This window comes from Marmota flaviventris, chromosome 13 (assembly GCF_047511675.1).
Source record: "Marmota flaviventris isolate mMarFla1 chromosome 13, mMarFla1.hap1, whole genome shotgun sequence".
Classification (NCBI taxonomy): domain Eukaryota; kingdom Metazoa; phylum Chordata; class Mammalia; order Rodentia; family Sciuridae; genus Marmota; species Marmota flaviventris.
Genome location: NC_092510.1, coordinates 89454949 through 89479937, shown reverse-complemented (window position 1 = coordinate 89479937; position 24989 = coordinate 89454949). Strand labels below are relative to the sequence as shown.

General features: G+C 41.0%; 1 protein-coding gene across 1 annotated transcript in view; it reads left to right on the top strand.

Annotated features, from left to right (window-relative positions):
• The window catches only part of Brinp1 (BMP/retinoic acid inducible neural specific 1), a 118849-nt gene that overhangs the window by 69909 nt on the left and 23951 nt on the right, over positions 1 to 24989 (top strand). The window contains exons 5-6 of the mRNA XM_027939392.2: positions 18637 to 18873; positions 23548 to 23770. Coding sequence (XP_027795193.1) covers positions 18637 to 18873; positions 23548 to 23770 — 460 coding nt within the window. The remainder of the gene's footprint in view (positions 1 to 18636; positions 18874 to 23547; positions 23771 to 24989) is intronic.

Below are 24989 nucleotides of genomic sequence, written 5' to 3'. Positions count from 1 at the left end.
GAAAGAGAGAGACCAGTTCTAGAGATATTAAGGTCATTACATCAGGTTTCAATAAAAAGATCATGAAAAATGTAGATAATTGAGCGAATGGGATTTAATGCTGATAGTGAAGGTGGACAGGTAGATATCTATGATTCAAGGTAATGCATAATATAATAGGAAAATGAAAGTAATACATAGAATTATGGGAATTGAGAAAAGGGAGTAATTTATTCTCTCTGTCTAGGTGGAGGAGTTATAGAAAAATAGATGTCTAAGGAAGAATAATACTCTCCTAGTTGAAGGTAAAATGAAGAAACTTTTTCTTAAGTACAAGACAGGAGAATATCTCATGGCTTTTGAGTACGCTGATATTTATTTAGTAGGATCCAAAAAATTAAGTATAAAGGAAATGAAAAAAGCTGGGCTATATTAAAAAGAAAAATGCTTGTCATCAAAATATAGAATGAAACTTACAGAATGAATGCAATAGAACGGAAATGCAACTCATACAACAGAACAAAATATTTATCATCCATATATCTGACTAGGAACACTTCAGCAGAATATACAAAGAACCCCTAAAATCAATTAAAAAAAGCCATCAGAAAAGAAAATGGACAAAAGACATGAGCAGGTACTTCACAAAGAAGAATATGAAATGGGCAAGTAAATATTTGAAAAGGCACTCAACTTTCCTAGTATCCAGAAAAATCTAAAGTGACATTGAAGAAAACAAAATCATGGCATTTGCAGGTAAATGGATGAAGTTGGAGAATATAATGCTAAGTGAAGGGAGCCAATCCCCAAAATACAAAAGGCTGAATGTTTTCTTTGATATGTGGATGCTGACTCATAATGGTGATTGGGAGGGGAAGGGAGCATGGGAGGAATGGAGGGACTTTAGATAGGGCAAAGGGGAGGGAGGGGAAGGGAGGCGGGAAGGAATGATGGTTGAATGAGTTAGACCTCATTACCTTAACTACATGTAGAAGACACGACTGGTGTGAAAATACTTTGTGTACAGTCAGTAACTTGAAAAATTATGCTTTCTATGTGTAATATGAGATGAATTGCATTCTGCCATCATGTATAACAAATTAAAATACCTAAAAAATCTAAAGTAATAGTACAATCTAATATCAATCATAGCACAGTAATCAGTGTGGCAAATGAAAACGACTGACAATATCAAAGAGGGGCCGTGAAGCAGAGGGAACATACACACATTGCCTATGAGAGCATGAGTTAGTTATAACCATTGCATTTCTGTATATGCAGTGTGCATCTAAACATGGATTGAATCATGTGTCCCATCTTGACATCCTCTGCAAATAGAAAACATGGATCCAACAGAGAGGCATTAAAGAAGAAGAGGTAGTCTAGCTCAGGAGTGGACAGGCCACATGGACTGAGAGCAGGGAAGACAGAAGTAACAATGAATAGTTATTTAATCAGTGCTTTAATATGTACCAGTGACTGCAGAAATTTATTTTTATTTGGTTTATGTTTTCCTATTCCTATTTAATTTATTCCTTTTTAGCAAATTTATTTTATTAGATTGTTGATTTATTACAATTTCTTGGTGGAGGGGAATACCTGGGATTGAACTCAGGTGCGCTTGATCCCTGAGCCACAGCCCCATCCCTATTTAGTATTTTATTTAGAGGCAGGGTCTCACTAAGTTGCTTAGAAACTTGCTTTTGCAGAAGTTGGCTTTGAACTTGCAATCCTCCTGCCTCAGCCTTCTGAGCCTCTGGGATGATAGTCATGTGCCACTGTACCTGGCTAATCTATTACAATTTTAGTGATCACATGATTCCTATGAGCAAATCGTATATAACATCCCTATTTTGCAGTTGAGTAAACTGGGGCTCAGAGAGGCTACTCAATGAGCGATTGAGCTGGAATTTTAACTCAGCCATCCTGACTTCAAAGCTCCTCCTTCTTGAAATGGTGTTGCCATCTATTTCTCTATTCCTTTCCCATTCCTTTGAATGAGACTGGCAGGAGAGATTCTGCCAAGATTTGTTATGTGAGATTGAGGAGGATATGAAGGGCACACTAATGACCTCCAGCTTGTGGTGTTTCATACAGTGTTCATTAAAATAGAGCAACAGTAGAGTGAAATGGCAAAAAAAGAAAGAAGAGTCCTGGAGAAGACTAGAAATTAGAAAGGACCATGGAAATGAGCAGAGGCTATTAGTAGTCATAGCAGCAACAATCGAACTAGTAGTAATAACACTAATGGCATAATGATAACTTCTTATTTTTATACTTCTCTCTCCAAGAAGCCCATTGTGTGTTTTACCGACATTGTCATGTAATTTAATCTAGTATCCATCTGGCGGAGTACACAGAGCTCTGCCTCAGTAGCTCATTGATGTGAAAAGAGATGCAGAGAGAATATTTTGCTGAAATCTATGGATGGTATAGAGATTTATTCTCTCATATGGTTGCTCATTTATTTAACAATCTTTTAATGGGCATCAACTATACATCAAATATGGCTTTAAGAAGAGGAGAAGCAGAAGAGAATAAGCTAACTCAGTCATTTTGGAGCTTATATTTAGTGTGGGTATCGGGGGGAGCTGATAATAAACAAGTAAGCAAAGAAATATATTTTCTTTACAGTCAGAGAGAGAGTTTGGGAGCAGATCATGTAGAAATTTGTAGACCATGGAAACAAATTTAGATTAGGTTTTACTCTAGATGAAATGAGAAGCCGTTGAAAATTTGGGCAGAGGAGTAACTTGACCTGACTTACATTTTAAGTGGATCACTATGGCTATTGAGTAAAAAGGACCATTAAGGACAGAAACATGACGAGGACCCCAGTTAGGGAGCTATTGTGTTTATCAAGGTAAGAGGAAATGAAGGTGGTGTGAAGTACTGGAATTTATGGATATATTTTTAAGACATGCTAACATTATTTGCCAATGGACCAGAAAATGCTTATAAGAGAAGGAGAGAAGTCAAGGGCAAGTTTGAGGTCTGCCTAAGCAATGGTACTGATGACATTGCCGCTCATTCATGTGACAAGACTGTGGGAATGGCCATTTTTGATGACCTCTGAGAAATTGGGTTAGAACCTCAAGTTGAGAAGTCTGTGAAATATCCAAAATGTAGATGTGGAGTGGGAAAATTCGGAAAGTCAGAGGAGAGGTCTAGAAATATCAATTTTAGCATAGAAATACCACTTAATGATATGTGCTTGGACAAGAATACCTTGGGGGAGGATGTAGATAGAAGAATTAAAGAATAAATTTATGGAGTCACAAAGAATTAAATATAGCAAGGTTGGGACAATGGTATAGTGAAGAACAAGAAGTTCAGAAGTGCCTGGGAGAGGGTAGAGTGCCAAGAGAGTATGGTGTTCTGGACATCATTTAAGGAATATTTTCCAAAACAGATAGTGAGTTAAGGATGTTGCTTTGTGGCAGAGAACTTGTCTAGCATGAGCTAGGCCCCGTGTTTCACCCCTAATACTTCAGAACAAATATAAGCAAGCAGAAAAAGGAAAGAAAAAACAGAGATAGTGGTCAGCTATATCAAATGTTACTAATAGGATAATTAAGATGGGTACTGGGAAAGGAGTAATGGATTGAGCAACATGGAAGTCATTGGTGACCTCCACAAGAAGTGTTTCAGTCCAATTACAAGGGTGAGATTCTAAGTAGAGTGAGTTCAAGAGCAAATTCTACAGAGGAGTATTATAGTTAATGGCACAATAGCACAAGGTGATGTGGTGTCAAGTGATTTTTTCCCCTTCTTTTTAAACCTAGAAACAATAAAACTTTTGTGTAACTATGGGAATTATTTTGTTGAGAGGAAAATATTGTTGCTGTGAGCAAGAGGTGCTGATTTTAGCATCAAAGGCGAGCACACAGAGTGAATAGGGTCTTGTGTGAAACATTCATTCATCTTAGGTAGGAGCTCCCAGCCATTGTGAAGAGTAGGAGTGGAGGAAAGACGGCATCAGGGTGGGTGCACCTCACAGACGTGGTAAATGGAGGCATTCTGTTGAACTTTTTGATTACTTGTCATCGGTTTTAAGTTGCATGATTCTTTAGATTTAATATCTCTGAAATTAGAATGCTTCTTACAATCGACGGTGTGTCGTAGTTTAATTGGCAAGGTGTTATTTTCCTAGTGTATATAAAGCAACGGTATGCTTTACCATGAATGGCAACTTAGATTCCACGGCATATGCTATTTTTTTTTTCTCAGTGTAGAAGGAATGAGGTTGTTAGCTCATTTTATTTCTGAAAGAGAAAGATGGATGGGAGGAGGGTGGAGATTGTTAGAAGATGGGGGGACTAAGCCAGTGAGAGGAGAAGGAATCAAGGATTGCTAACTTGAGGCAACACTTCCCATTTGCCTAAACCTCCAGATGAGGTCATCTGAGACTACTGTGTTCTGAGAGCCTCTCTCTCATTTTCCCATTCAAATGGTCCATTTTATGTCTTGGTCTCAAGTCATCTCTCCTTCTCCTCTTTCTTACCCCTTCCCTCCAAATTCTCCTCTTTGACCCTCACTTTTCAAAGTCCTGTTTCTCTTCTTGAAATGGAAGTTTATTCCAGACTTGGCTCCATCTCTGACTGCTTATGCGTCCAGATGTTCTTCATGCCTTAAACGTCATTGCTCTTCTCTTCTTTCGAGTTTGATGCATCTTTCAATGATCAACACAAATGTCCCCTCATTGGAATCATCCTTCTTTATCTGGCCTTAGTTCAGCCCTTCATGTCCTCATTTGTCCCCATCCTGGACCATCGCATGGGTTACTAAACGAGCCTCTTAGATTCTCCTCTACTCCTGCTGACCCACACCATCACAGCACCCAGTACAGTCTTCTTAGAGCCAAATCAAATACTGTCACTTCCCTCCATAACATGTCACAGCCTCTGTGGAGACTTTTTGCTGTATAATTTAGACATAAACTAGCACCAGACTCTTCAGCATCTAATTTTTCCCTCTCTTCTTGGGTTTTCTTACTCTGCTATCCAACAGATGCCCACATCTGCACTCTAGGCCTATGGAATTTCTTACAGACATTGTTTAGAACTTTCAATTTTGTGTCACTCTGTACCTTTTTCATGCTCTCTCTCCAATTCCTAACTTCCCACATCTCCCAGGAAGTTTTCTTCATCTCCCCTCCCCAGGCTATTAGACACCCTGCCCTTCTTCTTCCCTAGGATTAACACAATAGTATACACATCCTGTTACTAATCTGACTTCCCCATTGGAGCACAAATCGCTAGGGAGTAAGCCCCATCTCTTTTTCTAGCAGAATACTTAGAGAGCCTAGTTTACAGACACTACTCAGAAATATTTGCTAAATGAATTAAGAAATGAAAGGATGAATGAATGAATGAGAAAACCAGAGTCCATAATGAGCTCTGTTTTCTCTAACCTTTTTCCACTTCGTATCCACATTGCACCGAATCCAGTTCAACCTGATGACCATTTCCTGAGGATCTGTGTCTTGCTGAACACCGTGCTTCCTTGTGAGGATCACATTCTTAAAAGGGCTGTGCTTTTTCTGCTGCACTGGATGCTACATCATCCAGGCAAGGGTCATGCAATTGATTCCTCCAAATGCCATTTCTTCAGAGAAGCCATTTGGCTTCTCTTGCCTTCTATATTATGACCTTCATCATTTTCTTCATTATAAAAGAGTTCCAATGTAGAAGAGTGGTTTCAATAAAAAGCCTTGGACTGAGAAAGACTTCTAGCCAAGTACTAGATCTGACCTTTGCACACTAATTGATCTCAGACAAGTCAATGCAGCTTTTGAGACTGTATTCCTAACCTACATCATAGGGTTATTGTGAGTATGATGCTTAAAACAATATGCAACAATACCTGGCTCAGATTAGGCATTAAAATATGTTAGGCATCCTTTGTACCATCTTGATCAACATGGTATTTGCAAAACATTTACTTTATCTTTACATCCTCCATGGCCTATGTGCTTTGCTGGTATCAAATGCTCTTTAAATATTTGCTAAATGAACAAGTGCAGTGTTCCTTACCTAAGTAGGAACTTGATAAATCATTCCACAAGACCTTACAATTATTTATGATGCACCAAATGCTGAGAACAATCACTGTACTAGTTAAAGTGGAAAATCATAGACCAGAAGATTAAACCAAATACATATTCATAGATTGCATACTTGGCCCCTTAAAAGATAAACCTGAGTTTGATTATTCTCTTTATGGCTCAAGCAAGTGATCAAAAGTTTTCTTGATGGGTTGATATTCAGTGTACATTAGTTCACACTTTTGGATTAATTTTTCTAAAGCATGAGTAATTAGGATTGACGCTTGCCCAAAAACTTTCAATGGCTCCCCCAGGTCCCTAAAATATTTAAGAGTCGCTTTTTTTTTTTTTTTTTGTATAAGGAAGCTTAGCATCTAAGACCCTTCATGACGATGGAATTCCAATCTCCCTTTCCAGGCCAGAGTTAGGCAATGACTCCTGGTCAGGATCTGCTTGTCTAATTAGCAGTGACCTAAGAGACACTGGTAAGAATCCAGTGTGTCTACCTTCTTGTGGCCCTAAGAAGCTTGCTCAATAAAAAAGCTATGTCTTTATTGACAAATGAGATCTCTTATTTCCACCCAGCTGGCTCCATCCAAATGTTGGTTTTCTTTTATGTGCCAAGAAGCACCCTGTTTTGTGCTGTGTCTGAGGAGAAGAAGGGTTGTTCAAGAAGGGGACTGAAGATGTCAATCAAAGACTCAATCAAAAAGAAAATCGAATGGAGAGGACCAGTAGAGAAGAGTTGACAGTGCTAAATCTTTGGACAAGTTAATTAAATCTCTGAACTTCCCTAGATGTTTCAGTCTGCAAAATGGGAAGAACACCTTCATCTCCCAGGGTTTTGTTCAGCATTTAACTGGAAAACATATATCTCAAGACCAAGGGGACTGACATAGTAATTATCATAGCTATCATAGGTAATTACCATGCACGGGATGGAGGGCTCATTTCTTTAGATCGACATCTCATGTGAACCTCAACGCAGCCAAATTTTCCATATTTTTAAGATGGAGGCTTATAGAAGTTAAAGAATTGTCTTGAAGGTGGCAGAGCAAGAATTTGAACACAGTGCCCCTGAAACATTTTTTTCATGCTGATTCTCAATCTGGGGTATGCAGATAATAACTGTGGTTTTTATTAGAGCAAGTGTTTTTTATATCTCTTTCTGTGTAAGAGCACCGTAAACCCTATTTACTGTAGAGAGTCTGTAATCTTTTTTTTTTAAGCTACTTGCCTATTGTGTATGTGTAGATGGGACTGATTTCCATTTCTCATTTTCTTAAAAGGACCCATAGCCAGAAAAGTCTGAATACCCCTAGAATAGATGATCACTCAGCCTTAGAATAGTTCATGAGGAGAAGACTCTAAAAATGCTGCCTCTGACCTGGAGAAACCTGGGATCTAGAATAAGCTCCACACTCAGACTTGAGCAGGAAGGAGGTAGAAATTCAGAGCCAGGGATTACAGTTGGGTGTGAGCTGATGTGGAGACAAGACTCCTCAGGAGTTAACATCGGCATGGTTATGTGTGGCTGTCCCTTACTAATAAACTCAAGGCCAAGTTTGCAGGGTGGAAATCCTGACAGATTAATGATCGATGTGGTCATTCGTTGTTCTACTTAAAAATCATGTCCCTTTGGATTCCTTGTCGATAGCATTGATTGTGCAGAAATCAGGCTTCAGGTAGCCAAAACCTGAATAAGTCACCCAAGATAATGAGTTTATTGACTGCTTATAGATATGGTACCTGTTTGTTTTTAAAAACGATTGAGTCAGTCCTTATTGTTTCCCTCATAGTTCTCCTTAGAATTTAACTTTCCTTTTGCACTGCAAATGCAGCACTTTTGATGTGCCTTATATTATATTCTAATAATTCCGTCAGGTCTCATGGGCAGAAGTGTACTTAACTGCACCTAAATTGTAACTGAGAACCCTGAGAGTAGAAACCACATGCTTTACAATGTGTTCATTGTTCGCTTCTCTCTTGTATAGTGTTTAGCTCAGAGTAGATGTTCAATAAATGTTCGCTGATTTGAATTAGTTTCAGCTGTCCAGTCAATTTGCTTCGAATTTAAATTTTTATGGTGCTAAAATATATACAATGTAAAATTTAACATTTTAACCATTTTAAGATGTACGCTCGGTGGCATTAAGTACGTTCATGAAGTTGTGCAACTATCATCACTATTTCCGGAACTTTTCATCATACAAGCATAAATTCTGTAGCCATTAAGCCTTTCTTCCTTACCACCCCCTCTCTCCAACCTCTGGCCATGGCTTTGTTCTCTGTGAATTTTCTTATTCTGGATATTTTAAATATATAGAATTATGTAGCACATGATTTTTTTGGTATAGATACACCACATTTCATTTATCCACCATCAGCTCATGACATTGAGGTTATCTCCACCTTATAATTTTTAGGATTAGAGCTGATACAAACACTCATGTACACGTTTTTGTTTTAATACCTATGTACAATTCTTTTGGATATCTTCCTAGGAGTTAAACTGCTGGATCATTTGGCAATTAAGTTATGAAAAACGTTTGCTGTATTTTGCAGTAGATTTCATGATTGCATTATTTGCTGGCTCCTCTGAGAGATTCTACGGGCTCTGGTGTGCTGCCACGTGATTGGCAGTGCTGTGCTGCGGGAGGATTGTGCTGCCTATTCAGTCAATACTGGTTGTGGCCATGTGATCTGCTTGAGCCAATGTAATGGGAGAGGACATGGTACTTCACCTCGGAGCAGGTACTTCAGGAGACATTGCCTAGCTTGTCTTCTGCTCCCTTTCATGTACCATGAGAACAGCATATTCCTGATTGGTCTACTCTTTCAGCCTAAATCCTAAATAAATAAATGCATCAGGAGCAGAGCCAGAGCCTAGTCAACATTAAACATGAGCAAGAAATAAACCTTTGTGGTCATAAGCCACTGGGATTTTGAGGTTACTTATTACCACAGATTAATTTAGAGAAAGCTCCGTAATATTGAAACACTAGATTAAATAACATAAACCACATTTATTTACTGCAGGACTTCTCAGTGCCTTCACTGTGCTAATGGGTATTATGAGTCTCAAGAGGGGAATTAAGTGACCAGAGTTTTCCGAATGTGTTTGAGCCTGGGGATATTTGCAGATCTTTGATTCCAAGGCATACAACTTGGAAAATGCTGTATTATACATTACCTCTCAGGTTCAATCCCATCCAAAATAACTTTTCTGATATCTTCTCTTACAGAAATGGGGGCTTTTTTTTTCAGTTCTACTGGAACTTGTGCTGGATTATATTTACATGTTATTATCATTGTACACTAATGAGTCTTCTTATGTCATACAACTCAAGCTTCTTGAGGTCAGACACCATGATTTCAGCATCCAGTGTAACACTTAACTAAACCCAGAGTGGATGGAAGGAGTTATTAATAGATGCTGAAGAAAGTACTTTCATTTTTGCATACCTACAATGATCTAGTGTTGTGCTTTGTATTTTGGAAAGCCATATATTACAGTTATCTTCAAGAATCATATCTTATAATAACCGATCCAAAAAAAAAAAAACTGGGCTGAAATTAGTGGTCAAGTCTTTTTCTACCATTGATCTCTCAAACTTTTTTAGGAAATGTGTATTTTTTACTCAGATCTTTCTGAGTACTTGTCTGTGACTTCTGAGATGAAGTCAGAATAGCTTCAGGTCTCAGGCTATGATATTGGGAATGAAGATCCAGGTTCTGCTTAAGAAGAGAGGCCTAGATAGGCGGGGCATCTAAGCCTAGACTGAACAGGGGGCATCTCTGAAACACTTCCCTCTAAATTCACCTTCCTTCCAACACATTGCTGGGCACCTACTAATATGCTAGATGACAGGAAAATGGATGAGGAAAGCCTCCTGCACTCAAGGAGCTGTCAGATGGGGGGAATGTGAGCATCAGCACACATAATCAGATGCAGTCGTGTTTCTGTGAGAATCTGAGATATGCTCAAGGTGTCTTTGTTGCCAGCAGATGAGCTACCTGAGGCTGCCCATGGCTTCTTTTTTTTTTTCTTTTTTTAAATTTTTTTATTGTTGGTTGTTCAAAACATTACATAGTTCTTGATATATCATATTTCACACTTTGATTCAAGTGGGTTATGAACTCCCATTTTTAAAGGAAGCTGTAGAAAGTCAGGCAAGAACAGGAATTGGCATCAGTTTAACACGTATCCTGCAACTTCATGTGTGTTATTGATTTGATTTTTATATTTAGGTTCATTGATGCATAATTGACAGGTAGACAAAATTACTCTTTTGGGTTGGATCTTTATATAAATTTCTGTGAAAGAAAAACTGAGGAACAAAGAAGTTAGGCCCCTGAGCTTCTCCAAGGTCAAGTTGTTGGTCAGAGCTGGAGGCACAATCTGAATGGGGAAGAACTTGGTGTGTTCAGGGGCACAGCAGGAGGTAGAAGAGGGGGGCCTGGGTGGGTAGGATTTGGAGACATCAGTTCAGCTAGGAGTCAGATAGCACCCGTTCTTACAGGAATCAAGTTTGGTATTTATCATGAATACGGTGAAGCAGCTTATATTTAAATTGAATCAAGCTCTTCTTAAAGTTTCAAGAGTATCTTCATGATGAAATTGAATAAAAATGATGTTGGCTTCCTTATCTCTTATCTTTTTTAGAGTTAAAATTGTCATTTAGAAGTCGGTCTGCTCCCAATCCCTTTTGTTAATATCAACCGTTGTCTGTTTTTATTTATTAATTGCTGTCTTTCTTTCTTACGGTAAGATCCATGAGAGCAAGGACAGTGTTTCTAGTATCTTGCCCTTTCTTCAGAGCCTAGAACAGTACCTGGGACATATCGCATGCCGAATCAATCTTTGCTTAATAAAAGAAGGAACAACCACTCAGAGTAAAATCATGGAAAAATAAAAGTTGGAATAAATCTTAATGGTCATCTAGTACAGAGGTTGACAAACTTTTTCTTTAAAGAGCAAGATGGTAACTATTTTAGGCTTTGTGGGCCACATGGTCTCTATTGCAACTATTCAACTTTTCCATGTGCATGACTTTTTTTTATTTACAAAAATAGGCTGCAGATCAGTTTGGCCTATTGGCCACAGTTTGCCAATTCCTGTGTCTGTCAGTACAGGGTCAATTACATTCCGCTGATAGACAATTCCTGAGCCTCTGGGGTGCAAAGGTAAATGCTTCTTTCTTGCTTAGGCTGCATGGTGGTCATGGTCTGTGATGATTCTGCTCCTCGGTGGTCTCTACCTGGAGCATTGTGGTCTCAGGCAAAGGAGAAACTGAAAAAGTTGTACATTGAGTTTCATTTTGTAAGTGAGGCATCACATGCACTTACAGTTCCTCGGCTGGAGTGTGTTGTATAATATGTCTGAGTTCAGAGGTTGTTATGATCTTAAAAAGGTGTCACTTTGTGTGAGTGTGGGGGGTGTCACTCAACATGGATTAATGATAATCCAGTCCACCGATGCCATTTGATCTTGGCATTAGATAAAGCCTTCCTTCATGTCATCTTTGAAACTCTGCTTGTCCATTTTCAATGGCAAGGAGTTCCCCACCTACCAACGCAGCCCATGTTGTTCTTCAGAACTTTAGCTATCTGAAAAGGCTTTCGCCTTATTGTCCTGAGTTCTATCTACCTATATTTTTCACCTAAGGATTCCAAGTCTACTCTCAAGATCCTGCAGGACAGATGATGATAGTTGCAAATACAACCTATTACCCTCCCCAGGAGGGGGCATTTCCTAATCCTACATGGAGGGAGCCAGGACTCACCCTTGGCTCCCCCAGGTAGCTGCCTTTCTTCATTTCCCAGAGTGTAAATGACCCATCGCAGAGACAGGGCTGAACTTCTGAATGAGATCATAGCCTTTTCGCCCTTTCTGCACAGTTTCACCGGGTGAATTATTGTCTTATTTTCATTCCACTCCAATGAGCTGTCAGCGATGGATACTGTAATTCACAGCAATAGAAACACAAACAGATGGGTAATTGACCTGCATGCCTTCATTACACTGGAATTCAGCTTGGCTGTGTGAGCCATAAAGTCCTTTAGCTGCCAGTCTGAAATCCCAGAGCTTTCACAAGGAAGGGGATCAGGACCACCTTTTGCAAAAGGGGCAGTCCTTGTTGTTCTCTCACCTTGTGCTTTTCAGAAATGGACAGGATTTGACAGGCAGAACTTAGCAGGTACACGACAACAGCTGGGATGCCTGGAGGGATCAGAAATATCTACAGGGGTCCACGTTCAGAGGCAAGACCAGGGGGGGAAATGCTTACACTCAGCCAGAAGAGAACCTGTATTTTCTCCCTCTTCCTTTTGGTAACGTAAGAGATCATGAACTTAATATCTAATGACATAGGTCCCAAAAGAGAAAATCCACTGGATCAGGTGATTAGGATTTAGGATAAAACAAAACAAAGCTGGTCAGAAGCCATCCATGATGATCTCTGGCTGGAATAGGACCTCCATCAATCCAAAGTGTTCGCACCCGGACCTGTGTGTGTTCAAGGTGTGCCCTCTGCTGTGGCACCTAGGGCTGCCCCCCTTTATCTATTTGGATTGTGCTCATGTTTCAAAACTCAACCTAAATCCCAGCATGATGTTTCCCATAGTGGTTTATCTTCAAGCTTATTTTCTTTCATCTTCATAATAAATCACTGACTTTCTCAATATAGGAAATATATTTATCAAACACCTACTATGTGCCCAGCACAATGCTATCTTGATATTTTAATCACCAGTCAAGGCCTTTTTCTCTTGTTTTTGAACTTTGTGCTTTGATCTTGAATCTTCAAATCACCCTTCTGTTCAATCAGAAGAGAAAAAGCATGTGTGACATGTATTAAACCTCCTCTCCATCTCCTCCAATTCACAAATGCACTATTTTGAAGGAAGGAGGGGGCAGCTAAGAGATCCTATCAGCAAGAGGAGGATCCATCTCCAAGATGGCAACCAGACTGGGATCCTATGTGTGCGGTGCACCTGCAGCTGCCATTGATGAAGGCTTCCTTTGCAGATGTTGGATGGCCCCCAACCTCACACAGCATGGTCAGCAATCCAGCTGCCTGCTTTAGACAGCAATATGGGTGGTGTCAGGAGGGTCTCCAGGATCCAATGCATGAGCCCCCTGAAAGTTCTTCTGCTCCTTGAATGTCCTTCAGTGGTTGAGACTCAACATGCAGTGAGCCCCAATTCTTTTCCTGAGTGTCAGAATCCCTACCTGTAATGGGCAAGGATCCTTAACCTTTTATGTGATAAGAAATGCTTTTATTCTAATGAGCTCCCCAATCTCTACTCTGCCATTCTTTTCCTTCAGAGTTTTCATGTCCTTTAAGAATCAAGAACCATTTTTTCTCTAGGTAACTTTGAAGTAAATAAACACATAAAAGGGGTTGAATTTTTTGTTTGTTTGTCTTTGCTATTAGGTATTAAAAATAGGGGCACTTAACCACTGAGCCACATCTGCAGCCCTTTTTATTTATTTTTATTTTTAAATTTCAAGACAGGGTCTTACTATATTGCTTAAGGCCTCACTAAGATGCTGAGGCTGGCTTGGGACTTGCGATCCTCCTGCCTCAGCCTCCCGGGCCACTGGGATTACAGATGTGCGCCACTGTGCCTGGCAGGGGTGAATCTTAATCAGAAAAGAAGGTGATAACCAGATTGATTCTCAACTGGAAGGAGTTCTGTTGTTGAGACCTTTACCATGCTTTGTGCACTTTCTAGATTGTTCTTCAGAGGATCATTTATCCCCTAAAACCCATTTATCCATTAAGAAAGATTTCCCAGGAAAAGCATGAATCTGGTTCTGGGAATGGATCCTGATCGGATGTGGGGTTAAAGGGAGAAACATAACATTCATTGCACATTTAATTCCATCTTGGCATGCTTAGGCTGGTATAACAAACACTTCAGCTCACACAAAAGACACGGTTCTGGGGGACAGGGAGTGGGATGTCACCGGGACGGCAGAGATGGTGACTGGTGAGGCTCAGCTTCGTGGCTTACAGGCAGTGCCCTTGGCACTGTGGGCTCACATGGCCTTTGCTTGAAAGTCAAGGGATAAGCTCCAGAGTCTTTTCTTGTAAGAGACCTAATCCCCTAGGGGAAGGCACCTCCTTTGTGATCTCATCTTCCCCTAATCGCCGTTCAGAGGCCTTGCTTCCTAATCGCACCTTGTTGGAGGTCTCGATTTCCACATATGGATTGTTTGGGGGTCACAGACTTCCACTCCATAGCAGGCAGATTGTGGTTTAAGTGTTGTTTTTGCGTTTTTTTCCCCTCATTAGTAAGTTAGGGGGTTGGTATTTCAATTTATAGGTAAAGAAATTCTGAGTTTCAGAGACCTAAGACATTGCCAGTTGCTCTATGCTAGAGATATCTAGGGATATTGAGCCAGGAGTTCATCTTAGAGCCTGTTATCTCCCCCGGAGAGGTGGAGGACCTTGATTGTTTCAGAACTCAGGAGGCTGAAACAGGAGGATCTCAAGTTCAAAGCCAGTCTCAGCAACTTAGTGAGACTCTGTCTCAAGTAAAAAATAAAGAGGGCTGGGAGTATATTCCAGAGGCTGAGTACCTCTGGCTTTAATCCCTAGTATAAAAAAAAAAAAAAATTAGTCTGAGTTTCTGAATTCAAGTCTTCATCCTGTTTTCCTTTGTTCCTTTAGTTACGGGGTTTTGGATAGGTCACCTAACATTTCAGTTTTCCCAGTCCCAAAATCTAATGGGAGCTTTGCCTCATTTTAGAGTCTGGGATCTGTAGTGAACAGACAGTTCCCTTCCTCCCCAAACTCATTTTTTAATGGAAGATATGGAAAAAAAAAATAACAAACTTATAGCCTAGCATAAGCCCGTATTTAATTCTTTTGAAGAAAACAGAAAGACATTTCAACTTGAGTACTCTGGGAAAGTCTGCGCTTTAGAAAAAGGGCACAAGCAGACGTGTGAGAAAGAATATTCTGGGTACTGGGAAGGGCAAGAGCAAAACTGTAAGAGGAACAATTCAGACCCATTGGAAGGACCCCCAAAATGGCAGAGTGCCTAGTGTGTTGTGAGTCAAGAAGACATTGTTGGGAGACACAAAGGAGGCAGGCAAGGACAGAGAAGTGGCCCATCGTGTGACAGATAGAGAGAGAGAAATAAGATCCAAGCACGAGAGAACTGCCTACCAAACACAAAACACAAAGCATGTTGTGAGATGCACGTATTGAAGGTGGGATAAGGAGAAGGACCAACGGGGATGCAGCGCGAGTCAGGAAAAGGAGGGAAGATGGCTCAGGTGGAATAGTGATGCATTCAGCTTTAAACTATCACAAGATCTTTAAAAAAGTTAACAAGATTGGAGGGAGAATATCCCATATGTTCTGTGGGGGTGCGTCGGTGTTCAGATGCAACTCTCAACCATCGCTTTCCTGGGTTTTGTGAGGCCAATTTATATGCTAGGCAATAATGGCGGCCTTTTTCTCTCCGATTTTCTCAGTTTTCCTTTCCCTGGGTATGTGTGTGTCTTTGGGAACCATGGGGACAGAATATTCCACCCCAGCCGGCAGCTGTATATCTTTCAAACAGTGGTTCCCCAGGCCAAATCCCCCTCCAAATTATTTATGACTCCCATTGAAGCCGGCAGGATTCGGGCACCAATCTAGGAGGTCAGCAATGGGCCTCTTTGTTGGACACAGGTCATCGGGAGACGACTCTGGCTGTGACTGCTGTGTGAACCTCCGCTGCCGTAGAAATGGTTATGTAACTTTAAACAGTAATGACATTTTGCAGAAAAGTGCTTTTTAATTGCTATGTCTTCATTATTCTCTTTTGAAATTGCCCAGGAGATTCTGCCTCTGAGACAGCTCGGCATGTTCTGAGTTTCCATTTTTAAAGAGCAGCCAGTTTTGTGTTTCAGCTGCTCCCAGAAAACCCCCCAACCCCAAACTTCATCTGTTTTCAGTTGCATTAAACGGGGTAGGTAATACTGCCTTTTGTATCCTTGCCAAATGGAGAAATGATTTGACGCAATTTTCTAAAAATGCTCTCCCCAAATTCCTTTTGGGCTGGGACCAAGAATAGAATATTTTATCCCCTACAAAAGGGAGAAAGAAAATGATGAGCAAGCTAGAAAAATGGCACTGAGAATATAGTCTGTAGAGTTCCTCTAAGCAACAGAAACTTAACCCCAATCCATAGACCCAGTTGCCTACGGGGGATTGGAATCAGCTAAAAATAAATTGTGCTTTGGAAGAGAAAATGGTGATACAGATAAAATGACTCAATAATGCATACTCTGAAAGAATTGTGTAGACTCGGTTTAGAAGGGACTTTACAATTCGATTGGTTTTGCCTGACCTTCTGACATGGGTATCATACCCCTGTGCAGTAGTTTTCCAAGCAATCAGTTTCATATGGACCCCGTCCTCATGGGTATGGAGGTTACCCAGCTTTGCAGGTGACCATTGTCCAGCTGCCTAGTTCTGTTAGAAACCTTTCATGTAGATGGAATATGGACCTTCCTGAACAGCCCTCTGGTTCAACAGGCACAGAGTTCTGAACCCTCTTCCCTGTGAGAGTTCTCCCAACAACGAAAGACAAATTCCTGAAAGTGCTCCTCTTCTGACTAAGTACCTGCACCCGTTGTTCCTCCATTTATCCTAACGGTTCTGTTGAACCCTCAAAAATTTCATCATAGGTGTGACATCATCATCACCATCATCTTCTTCTTCATCACATCAACAGTAGGAATAGATAATAAGTTGTTTGCTTGCTGTGTGCCCAGGAATGTTCCAGAGAGTTTGCAGGGATCTTTCTTTTAGTCTTCCTAACAGTTCTCTGATGTTGGTATTAAAATGTTCTTTATCTGTGGGGCCTCAGAGGCCAAATAATTTGTCTGAGAAGATTTATGTAGTTAGAGAGGCACAACAGGTGTGATGACCAGCTCTTACCTACTACTGTGGCTTCTTACCACGAGGCAGGCTCTTTCCCACGGTGTCCCTCTGAAATGGTCACTTTACCTGCCATACAAGGACTGGCTCAAGTATGGGGGTTTATAATTTATATATATTTTCATCATATATAAACACACACACACATACACACAATTTGAAGGAACAAGAGGGAAAGACAGACTCTAGAAACACAACTGTGAATTAGCAAGCCACAGTGTGTGTTAAGTATATTCGGCAAGTCCCTGATGAGTAGGATTAGGGGGTGTCTCTGAAGCATGAATGATAATAAAGAGCAATCCAAATAAGAATACAATTCTCTCCTACACGCTGGGTAATGAAACTGTTACCCCCAATGTATCTGAGCCTAAAGCTGTTAGCAGCTTCAAATGAGCTGGAGAGAGCCGTCCCAGGTTGAAAGTGCCTTAATGAGTTGAGCTGCTCCAGCGTCCTTCTGTTGGGGCTATACAGGCAATCAATGCGCTGTGCTGACATTTCAAGGTACCAGAGTTCTGCCCCTGTCCAGATAAATCCTTCTCCATCACTGGCTCTCAGGAGTAAGACTTTGATTATTCAAATAAAGCGAAAAGATCATGCCATGCGGTTTAGAGTACTCATCCTAAAACCATGGACTAGCTATAAAGGTCCTCAGTATGTTTAGTTTTAGAGCAAAGAAGAGACAACTAGTTATCCCTGATGTCCTTCTAACTGGTATTTTAGATTTTATGATACATATTGGTATTAAATTTCATTGTTCTAATTATATCCCTCTTTCTCTTGAAGTCTACCAGCACATACCCGTGACCCACCAGATGAACCCCAAATTCCTCGGTCTATACTAAAGCCCTTTGCAATCTAGCCTCTTTACAACCTGTTTTCCTACAGCACTGTACCCCCTTCCATCCAAGCTCATTTGTTTATCCAGAGCTCCCAGACTCATTTGTTAATGTTTTGCTCTTTCTCTTCCACTTTTTACAATGTCTTTCCTGTTCTTATAACGTGATGATCTCTTCCTTATTTTCAGTTCTGTCCCCTGTACAGGTTGCCTTGCTATCTAGGCCATGTTATTTGCAGTCTTCTGCTGTCCAGTGCCTCCCATGGCCATCTCCGCTCTGTGCCTACAAAGCTGTTAGGATGATGTGTGTCCACTGTCTATCCTGCTGATTATATTGGAAACTCCTCTAGGGCAAAGATTGTGTTCTTTTTTTTTTTTTCTTTTTCTTTTTTAATCTCTGTAGATGGTGCCCAGCTCAGGACTTGTTTTTCATAAATAGGGTTCATAAATATTTTAAGAAAGGGACAGAAAATAAATGAAGGAAATAAAGAAAGATAAACAATAGTATTCTGCTTTCAATAAAGATTTTCTCCACGAATGGAAAAGGTACATATCAGATCTGCCCTAGACTCAGTACTAATATCACGGAATGGAGTGTGCATTTCAGAGATGGCCAAGGTCATGACCTGAGAAGTCCAAATAGAAGTGAAGGAACTGCAGGCCTGGCTGGTTATGCCCTGTCTGGACCCACAGAGGCCCAGAAATAGTCTGGTTTTAATACACAAGGAGAAATCTAGCGGCTTTGGATTCCTGTGTATCACCTTTGGAAACTGTTAATGAAACACCTTTTTTTAACCTTTCTGTTTCCCCCTCTTGCTGTTCTCACACAGGTCTTCAGATAATCTTCCCTCAGTATCTGCAAGAGAAGTTTGTCCAGTCGGCCTTGAGCTACATCATGTGCAATGGCGAGGGCGAGTACGTGTGCCAGAGCAGCCAGTGCCGATGCCAGTGTGCCGAGGAGTTCCCGCAGTGCAACTGCCCCGTCACCGACATCCAGATCCTGGAGTACACGCTGGCCAACATGGCCAAGTCATGGGCTGAAGCATACAAGGACCTGGAGAATTCAGGTAGAGAGCCTCAGATAGTCTACGGTACGAGGGGGCCTTTGCAAAGCCCAGAGGAGGGCCTCATCTAATTGCAATTAGGTCTACCGTGAGGGGAAAACTCAGTGACCCAGACTCTGTCAGTTTAGAGGGTCCAGAGCCAGGCATAGCAGCTGACATGGAGTGGGAACTCAGTACATCTCCATTGGATGAAATAATGAATAGCATAATCCAGTTTGTGGTCACATGATATATGGTCTCTGTTGTCCTCAGAAGACAAAGTAAGAGCACTTATCAAACCTCGAGAGAGTGGAGAGTCAAAGGCATATTGATTCTTAGTCTGTGTGTGTGTGTGTGTGTGTGTGTGTGTGTATAAATAAACACACATACATATGTATGTAAGTATATGTATATTCATGTGTATCGATATGTGCATATATATGTGTGAGTATATATATATATATATATATATTCAAAGCACTCACAAATTGTCAAGACTGTCAATCACTTCTCTTTTACAGTAATTTAGCTATTTCCTGATTTTCGTGGTTCAGAAAAATGAGTCACAGTGGAGGAACATCAGTTACCCAAGGTCATAAAGTGGGTTAAAATCTAAAGCTGGCTCTGCCTTTGTGGAGCTTTGAGTTTTGTGAGAAAGTCAGGCGTTAATGACACAACCATACAAATGGTCGTGACATTTCAAGTGTCCATGCTTAAAGAAGGAGGAGCTGCTGTGAGCAAATGATGTTGAGTGGGGAGTTCATGTGATCAATGAAGTTAGGAAAGGCCATGTTGAGGAAGAGCAGAAGTCTAAGTATCCGACTGTGGTGCAGAGATCTGAGGGAGCGTGCAGGTAGATCAGGGGGATGTAAGATGTGACCTATACTTTGGAGGAGGAGATGGTACCAGAAATAAGACAGGAAATGTGCAGAGATTCTCAGATAGTTAGAAGGGGCAATGAGCAGGGTTTGATGTTGTATTGGATATTATAGTTGAAGAGAAGAGGTACTGAGATGATGTTCAGGAGCGTTGTTTAAATATGCACATGTTAGTTAAGTTGATGGATGTTGGTACCCCTCACTGAGCTAGAACACCTTGGGAGGTTTGGAAAGAAGACAGCAAGATCAGTTTTAGACACGATAAGCTTGAGAATCCTTGACATTTCCAGGAAGATATGCCAAGTAGGTAGTGAGCACATAATAGTGCTCAAACATTTGGTGAGTGAATGGGCTGTGTATAGGGTGTTAATGCTTCTAACATCACAAACTTTAAATCTGTTAAAAACAGCTGTGTTAAAGCCAGCAGTGGTATTTCCATCTTATAGAGCAGGGAGGACATGAAGACTCAAATCTTCCCCAAGGTTACACAGTTAGTAACTGACAGCCTTGGTAATGGAATCCCTGATTCCAAATCCAGTGCTCACAGCAGCTTTTGCAACTTATTAATTCTGCTTTACCCCCCAGGCCTTAGTTCCCTCATCTGATAAATGAGAGGACATGTTTGTATTTTTAATATTTGAATTTATGTAAGTCTTTAGCCAAAAAAAAAATCCCTTTGATCAAACAAAATCTTACCTTGGAGCCACTGTGTACCACAGATAAAAAGCAGAGCTTTACGGAGCAGAGTTTGAAAATGACTGGTTTCTGTGAACCCCGAGCCCCCATCCAGCACTGGGAGCACAGGAGGCACCAGGGATTCTGCTTTCACAGGGTCATGCAGCTCGAAAGGAGCTGTGGAGGCCTATGAACCTGCACCCATTAGTCTATTTAAAATCCGGGGAATCCATAAAAGAGGCTCATGATGAAAATGTATTATGATGATTATTTGGACTGAAATGAAAAAAGCATTTGATAAAATGCTTTTGCAAAGAAATTTTACTGATTGCTAAAAAGCAGTCGGAAACTTTAATTCCCAAGGAACAGAAACCACTTCGAGTGGGTTAGAACCAGAGTTGAGATGCTGCAGGCTAAGAAGATGATTCATGTTACACATTCCCACCAGATACCCCCTCCTTTATCCATGGGACATGGATTTGCCCATAAAGATAGATCCATCCCTTCTTACTTGCGTCTGTGATTTGTGCTGGGATGTATTCCTTTTGCTCATTTTCAGCCTTTACCCTAATGCCTCAGCCTCCAATAACTTGGAGGGTAGTCAACAAGACCTATTTTCTATAAAGTGAGGTCTGTACTTCCTTCCTTTGGAGAGTCTTGTCTCCTTTTAGTCAAGAAATTTTAAATACAAAACTTTTAAATTCTATTTTCTTATCAAATTTGAATTTGAGTTCATTGAAAGGGCTGTTACCCCGTTAACAGAACTCTAAGATGAGCTATATATCGTTCACAGGAGTCAGGCTGGCCAAGAGAGCATAGGTCATTAGGGGCAGTCTCCTGTCTTCAGTCAGCTCACTAAATAAATCAATCAGTGCAGAGCTCTAAGTTATCGTGTTAGGTTAGTCAGCTTTCCAATTATTGTAACAGTATACCTGAGATAATCAACTTAAAGGAGAAAAGGTTTATATTTGACTCACGAATTTAGAGGCTTCTTTCCATCTTTACTTGACCCTGTTGGTTTGAGACCAAGTACATCCTGGTGGGAATGTGTGGCAGAAGAGTTGACTCTTCATCTCATGGTGGTGGAAAGCAAAAATAAAGAAAGATCCCCAATCACCTAACTTCCTCCCAATAAGCCCCACCTCCTTATGGTTCCAACACCTCCCAATAACACCAAGCTGAGGACCAAGCCTCTAACACAAACCGGGCTCTCATCAATCTTATCCTGCCCTTTATTGAGGTATTATGGTATATCTGTAATTATTTAGGCAGATATGATCCTATGTCACTCTATCAGATTTGAATTAGATACCATTGTACCCATTTGACAGATGGGGAAACAGGGCTTGAGAGAATAACTGTTCATAGTTAAAACATGATTTGAACTCGTGCATATCAACTCTCTGTAACAGGGTGTTAGAGGTTTTCTGGGGATCATATACTTTGGTTTTCAGCACTTATTATTAATTTTTTCTCTTAGTATACTGAGCCTCAGGACTGCCCTCTTTGAGCGTGGAGAGTAAGTGTAATATACAAAGTCTAAAACTATGATTTGGAGCCTCACTAGGGTTTGGATTCTACAGTCTATTCACAACTGGTCCTTGAGCAAATTATCCAACTTCATTGTGCCCTAATCCTACAAAATAGGGGCACCAAACTACCTACTTCAAGGTCTGATATAAAAATCAGTTCTGTTAGGTGCTCAGGATTGTGTCTGTTGCTTACTGAAAGCAATGCGAGCATTTTTAAAAATAAAATGAGTGCCTAAGATGCCTGGAGTTTTCTTGTATGTTTTTAAAATATGAAGTAAAAGTTTTAGATTGTAGATAGATATGCTTTTAATCCAAACATTGTCCTTTTCTCCTGAAAAATGATCACTCCTTCAATTCTTTAATTTTCCCAGTAGTTGAAGATGTATGGTGGGGCTGGTGCAGCAAGGAAATTTTAGACTGGAAAGCAAGATTTTGGGGTTTGGACCTGGCTCTTGTAGCTAATCAGCTGGGTTATCTTCAGAAAAGCATTTCCCCTCCATGAGCTTCAGTTTCCCAATCCTAGATGGAGAGCAAGAAAAACAAACTGCATCATTTCTAATACCATGTCAAGCTGTAGCCAATAATGATGTTTTTGAAACTCATCGTCACAAATTGAGATGGAAACTTTCACCAAGGAGACTCAAGAGTGTGGCACCATGTCCTCTCTCTCTCTCTCTCTCTCTTTCTCTCTCTCTCTCTCTCTTGTTGTTATTGAAACTAGGATTTAATCCCAGGGCGCTTAACCACTGAACCATATCCCCATCCCGTTTTATTTTTTATTTTGAGTCAGTGTCTTGTTAAGTTGCTGAGGCTGGTTTTGAACTTGCAATCCTCCTGCCTCAGTCTATGGAGCACCAGGATTACAGGCATGGGCCACCACCACCAGTTGTCACCATCTCTTAAACTGGGGTTTCCCAAAGCCAAAGATGATCAGTACAACTGCACGTAACACTTGGGTGCCTGAATGGGGAGGATCATCCATTTCAGATCTCTGTCAAACGTTCAGATTACATCAAAGAGAAAGTTTCTGTTTGGTGCTAATATGCCTTTAACACCTTTCTAACACGTGCTAATTTTCTATGTTTCAAAGTGAAAAAAGGCATGAGGGTTTGATCACTTAGCAGGCAACAGTGTCTGACTAGAGTTTATTCATACTGTTTTCTTCAAATTTATTTTTATAGCTACCATTCTGCTGTAGGCATGCAATAGTGATTTTCAACGTAGAATCGCATTAAGAAAGTGTTGCTTCAATTTTTAATTTTTAAGTTAAATTTTAATTTTTAAATTTTTAACTATGGTGATTTGATTCAAAGAAAAGGCTGCATATAAGTGCAAATGAGATGTGAATATTTTCCTAAAGTTGGCGTTCCAATGCAGAAGTCTGGGAAACCCTGTCTTAAACAAGGATGCTGTGTGAGGATGCATGTCATTAAAAAAGCACAGCGGCTTTTGCCTGCCTCACAGGAGAGCAGGGTTGTGCAATGCTCCATGGGCCTTGGACAAGTTGGTTTTATTTGCAAGCCTTCTGCATTAAGAGGCAGGGCTAAGTGTGAGAGCTTCTGATGGGTGCTGTCATGCTTAGCCTTTCTCTCTTGACCTTTGTCTCCTGCTAGATGAATTTAAGTCATTTATGAAGCGTCTCCCCAGCAACCACTTCCTGACCATCGGTAGTATCCACCAGCACTGGGGCAACGACTGGGACCTGCAGAACCGCTACAAGCTCCTGCAGAGTGCCACGGAGGCTCAGAGGCAAAAGATCCAGCGCACTGCCCGCAAGCTCTTCGGTCTCAGTGTACGCTGCCGCCACAACCCCAACCACCAGCTGCCTAGAGAGAGGTATGTGCTGCCACCACCTCGGCTCTGCAGGCACCAGTCGGTCACCTGGTGTTTCTTAGATCATATCCACTTATTACAGAAGGAAATGCAATGGAGATGGTGCATCTGGGGTGGTAAGCAAGGCCCCGTGCTGTTCAGATCAGCAATGCCTTGTGACTGCCTCTGGCTTCTCACCTACTGGCTCTGGCCACATTGGATTTCACCTGGGTTCCTGAACATTCAGTGGACTCTCCATATCAACAGGTTCTGCATCCACAAATTCTACTAAACCTGAATTGAAAATATTTTTGGGGGGGGGGGGAATTGCATCTGTACCACTGAGCATGTTAAGACTTCTGCTCTTGTCATTAGTCCCTAAACAATACAGTACCATGGTGATTTACATAGCATTTACATTGTATTATGAATTACAAGTAATCCAGAGATGATTGAAAGTATGCAGGAAGATATGCATAGGTTATATGCAAACATCACTCCCTTTTATATGGGCATTTGAGCATCCACAGATTTTGCTATCCATGGCAGTCCTAGAATCAGTCCCCCAGAGCTGCCAAAGGAAATTGCACCATGAGCTTTCAGCCTTCGGTTTCTTTCTGATCTGTCTGAGGAAGAGAAGTAACACTAGCCCTAACAGCTATGTGGCCTTCTTCTGGTGGCTTAAAATGTAGTATCTACTTAACTTTAAAATTACTTGGCAAAGTAGACTTTAACATCCCCATCTTAAAGGTAAATGTATTGGGTTAGCTGATGAGTCAGTCTACTCAACTTTTGAGGGCTTTTGACCAGAGCCTGGAGTGAAATGAGATAGATGGGGCACTTATAGCCAATCATTTAAGAAGGCCCTCACTGGCCAGGTCCCTGAGTGGGCCCTCACCTGACAGCATGTGCCTCCTTAAGAGTCTCACTGCCCTACTTGACTCTCAGAGGCCCAGCCTGCCCTGAATGGACCCGCTGTTCTGATGGATGGTGGGAAATAGAGACGGACAGGGTGAATGCCTTCCCAGAGTCAGGGCTTCCTGTCCTCCCAGGCACAAACAGGAAAAGAACCAGGATGAAAATCTGGGTCCTTCAGACCATTCTTCCAGGGAATTTTGGGCTTGCTGCTGGGAATTGTTTGTAGTGGTGACTCCAGGGTTTCTATGAGGACATTGCAGGACAGCAAGTAGTTAGGGTTGGTGGTTTACCACCCTAATTCATCTGGAACAGCTCTGCTTCTGTT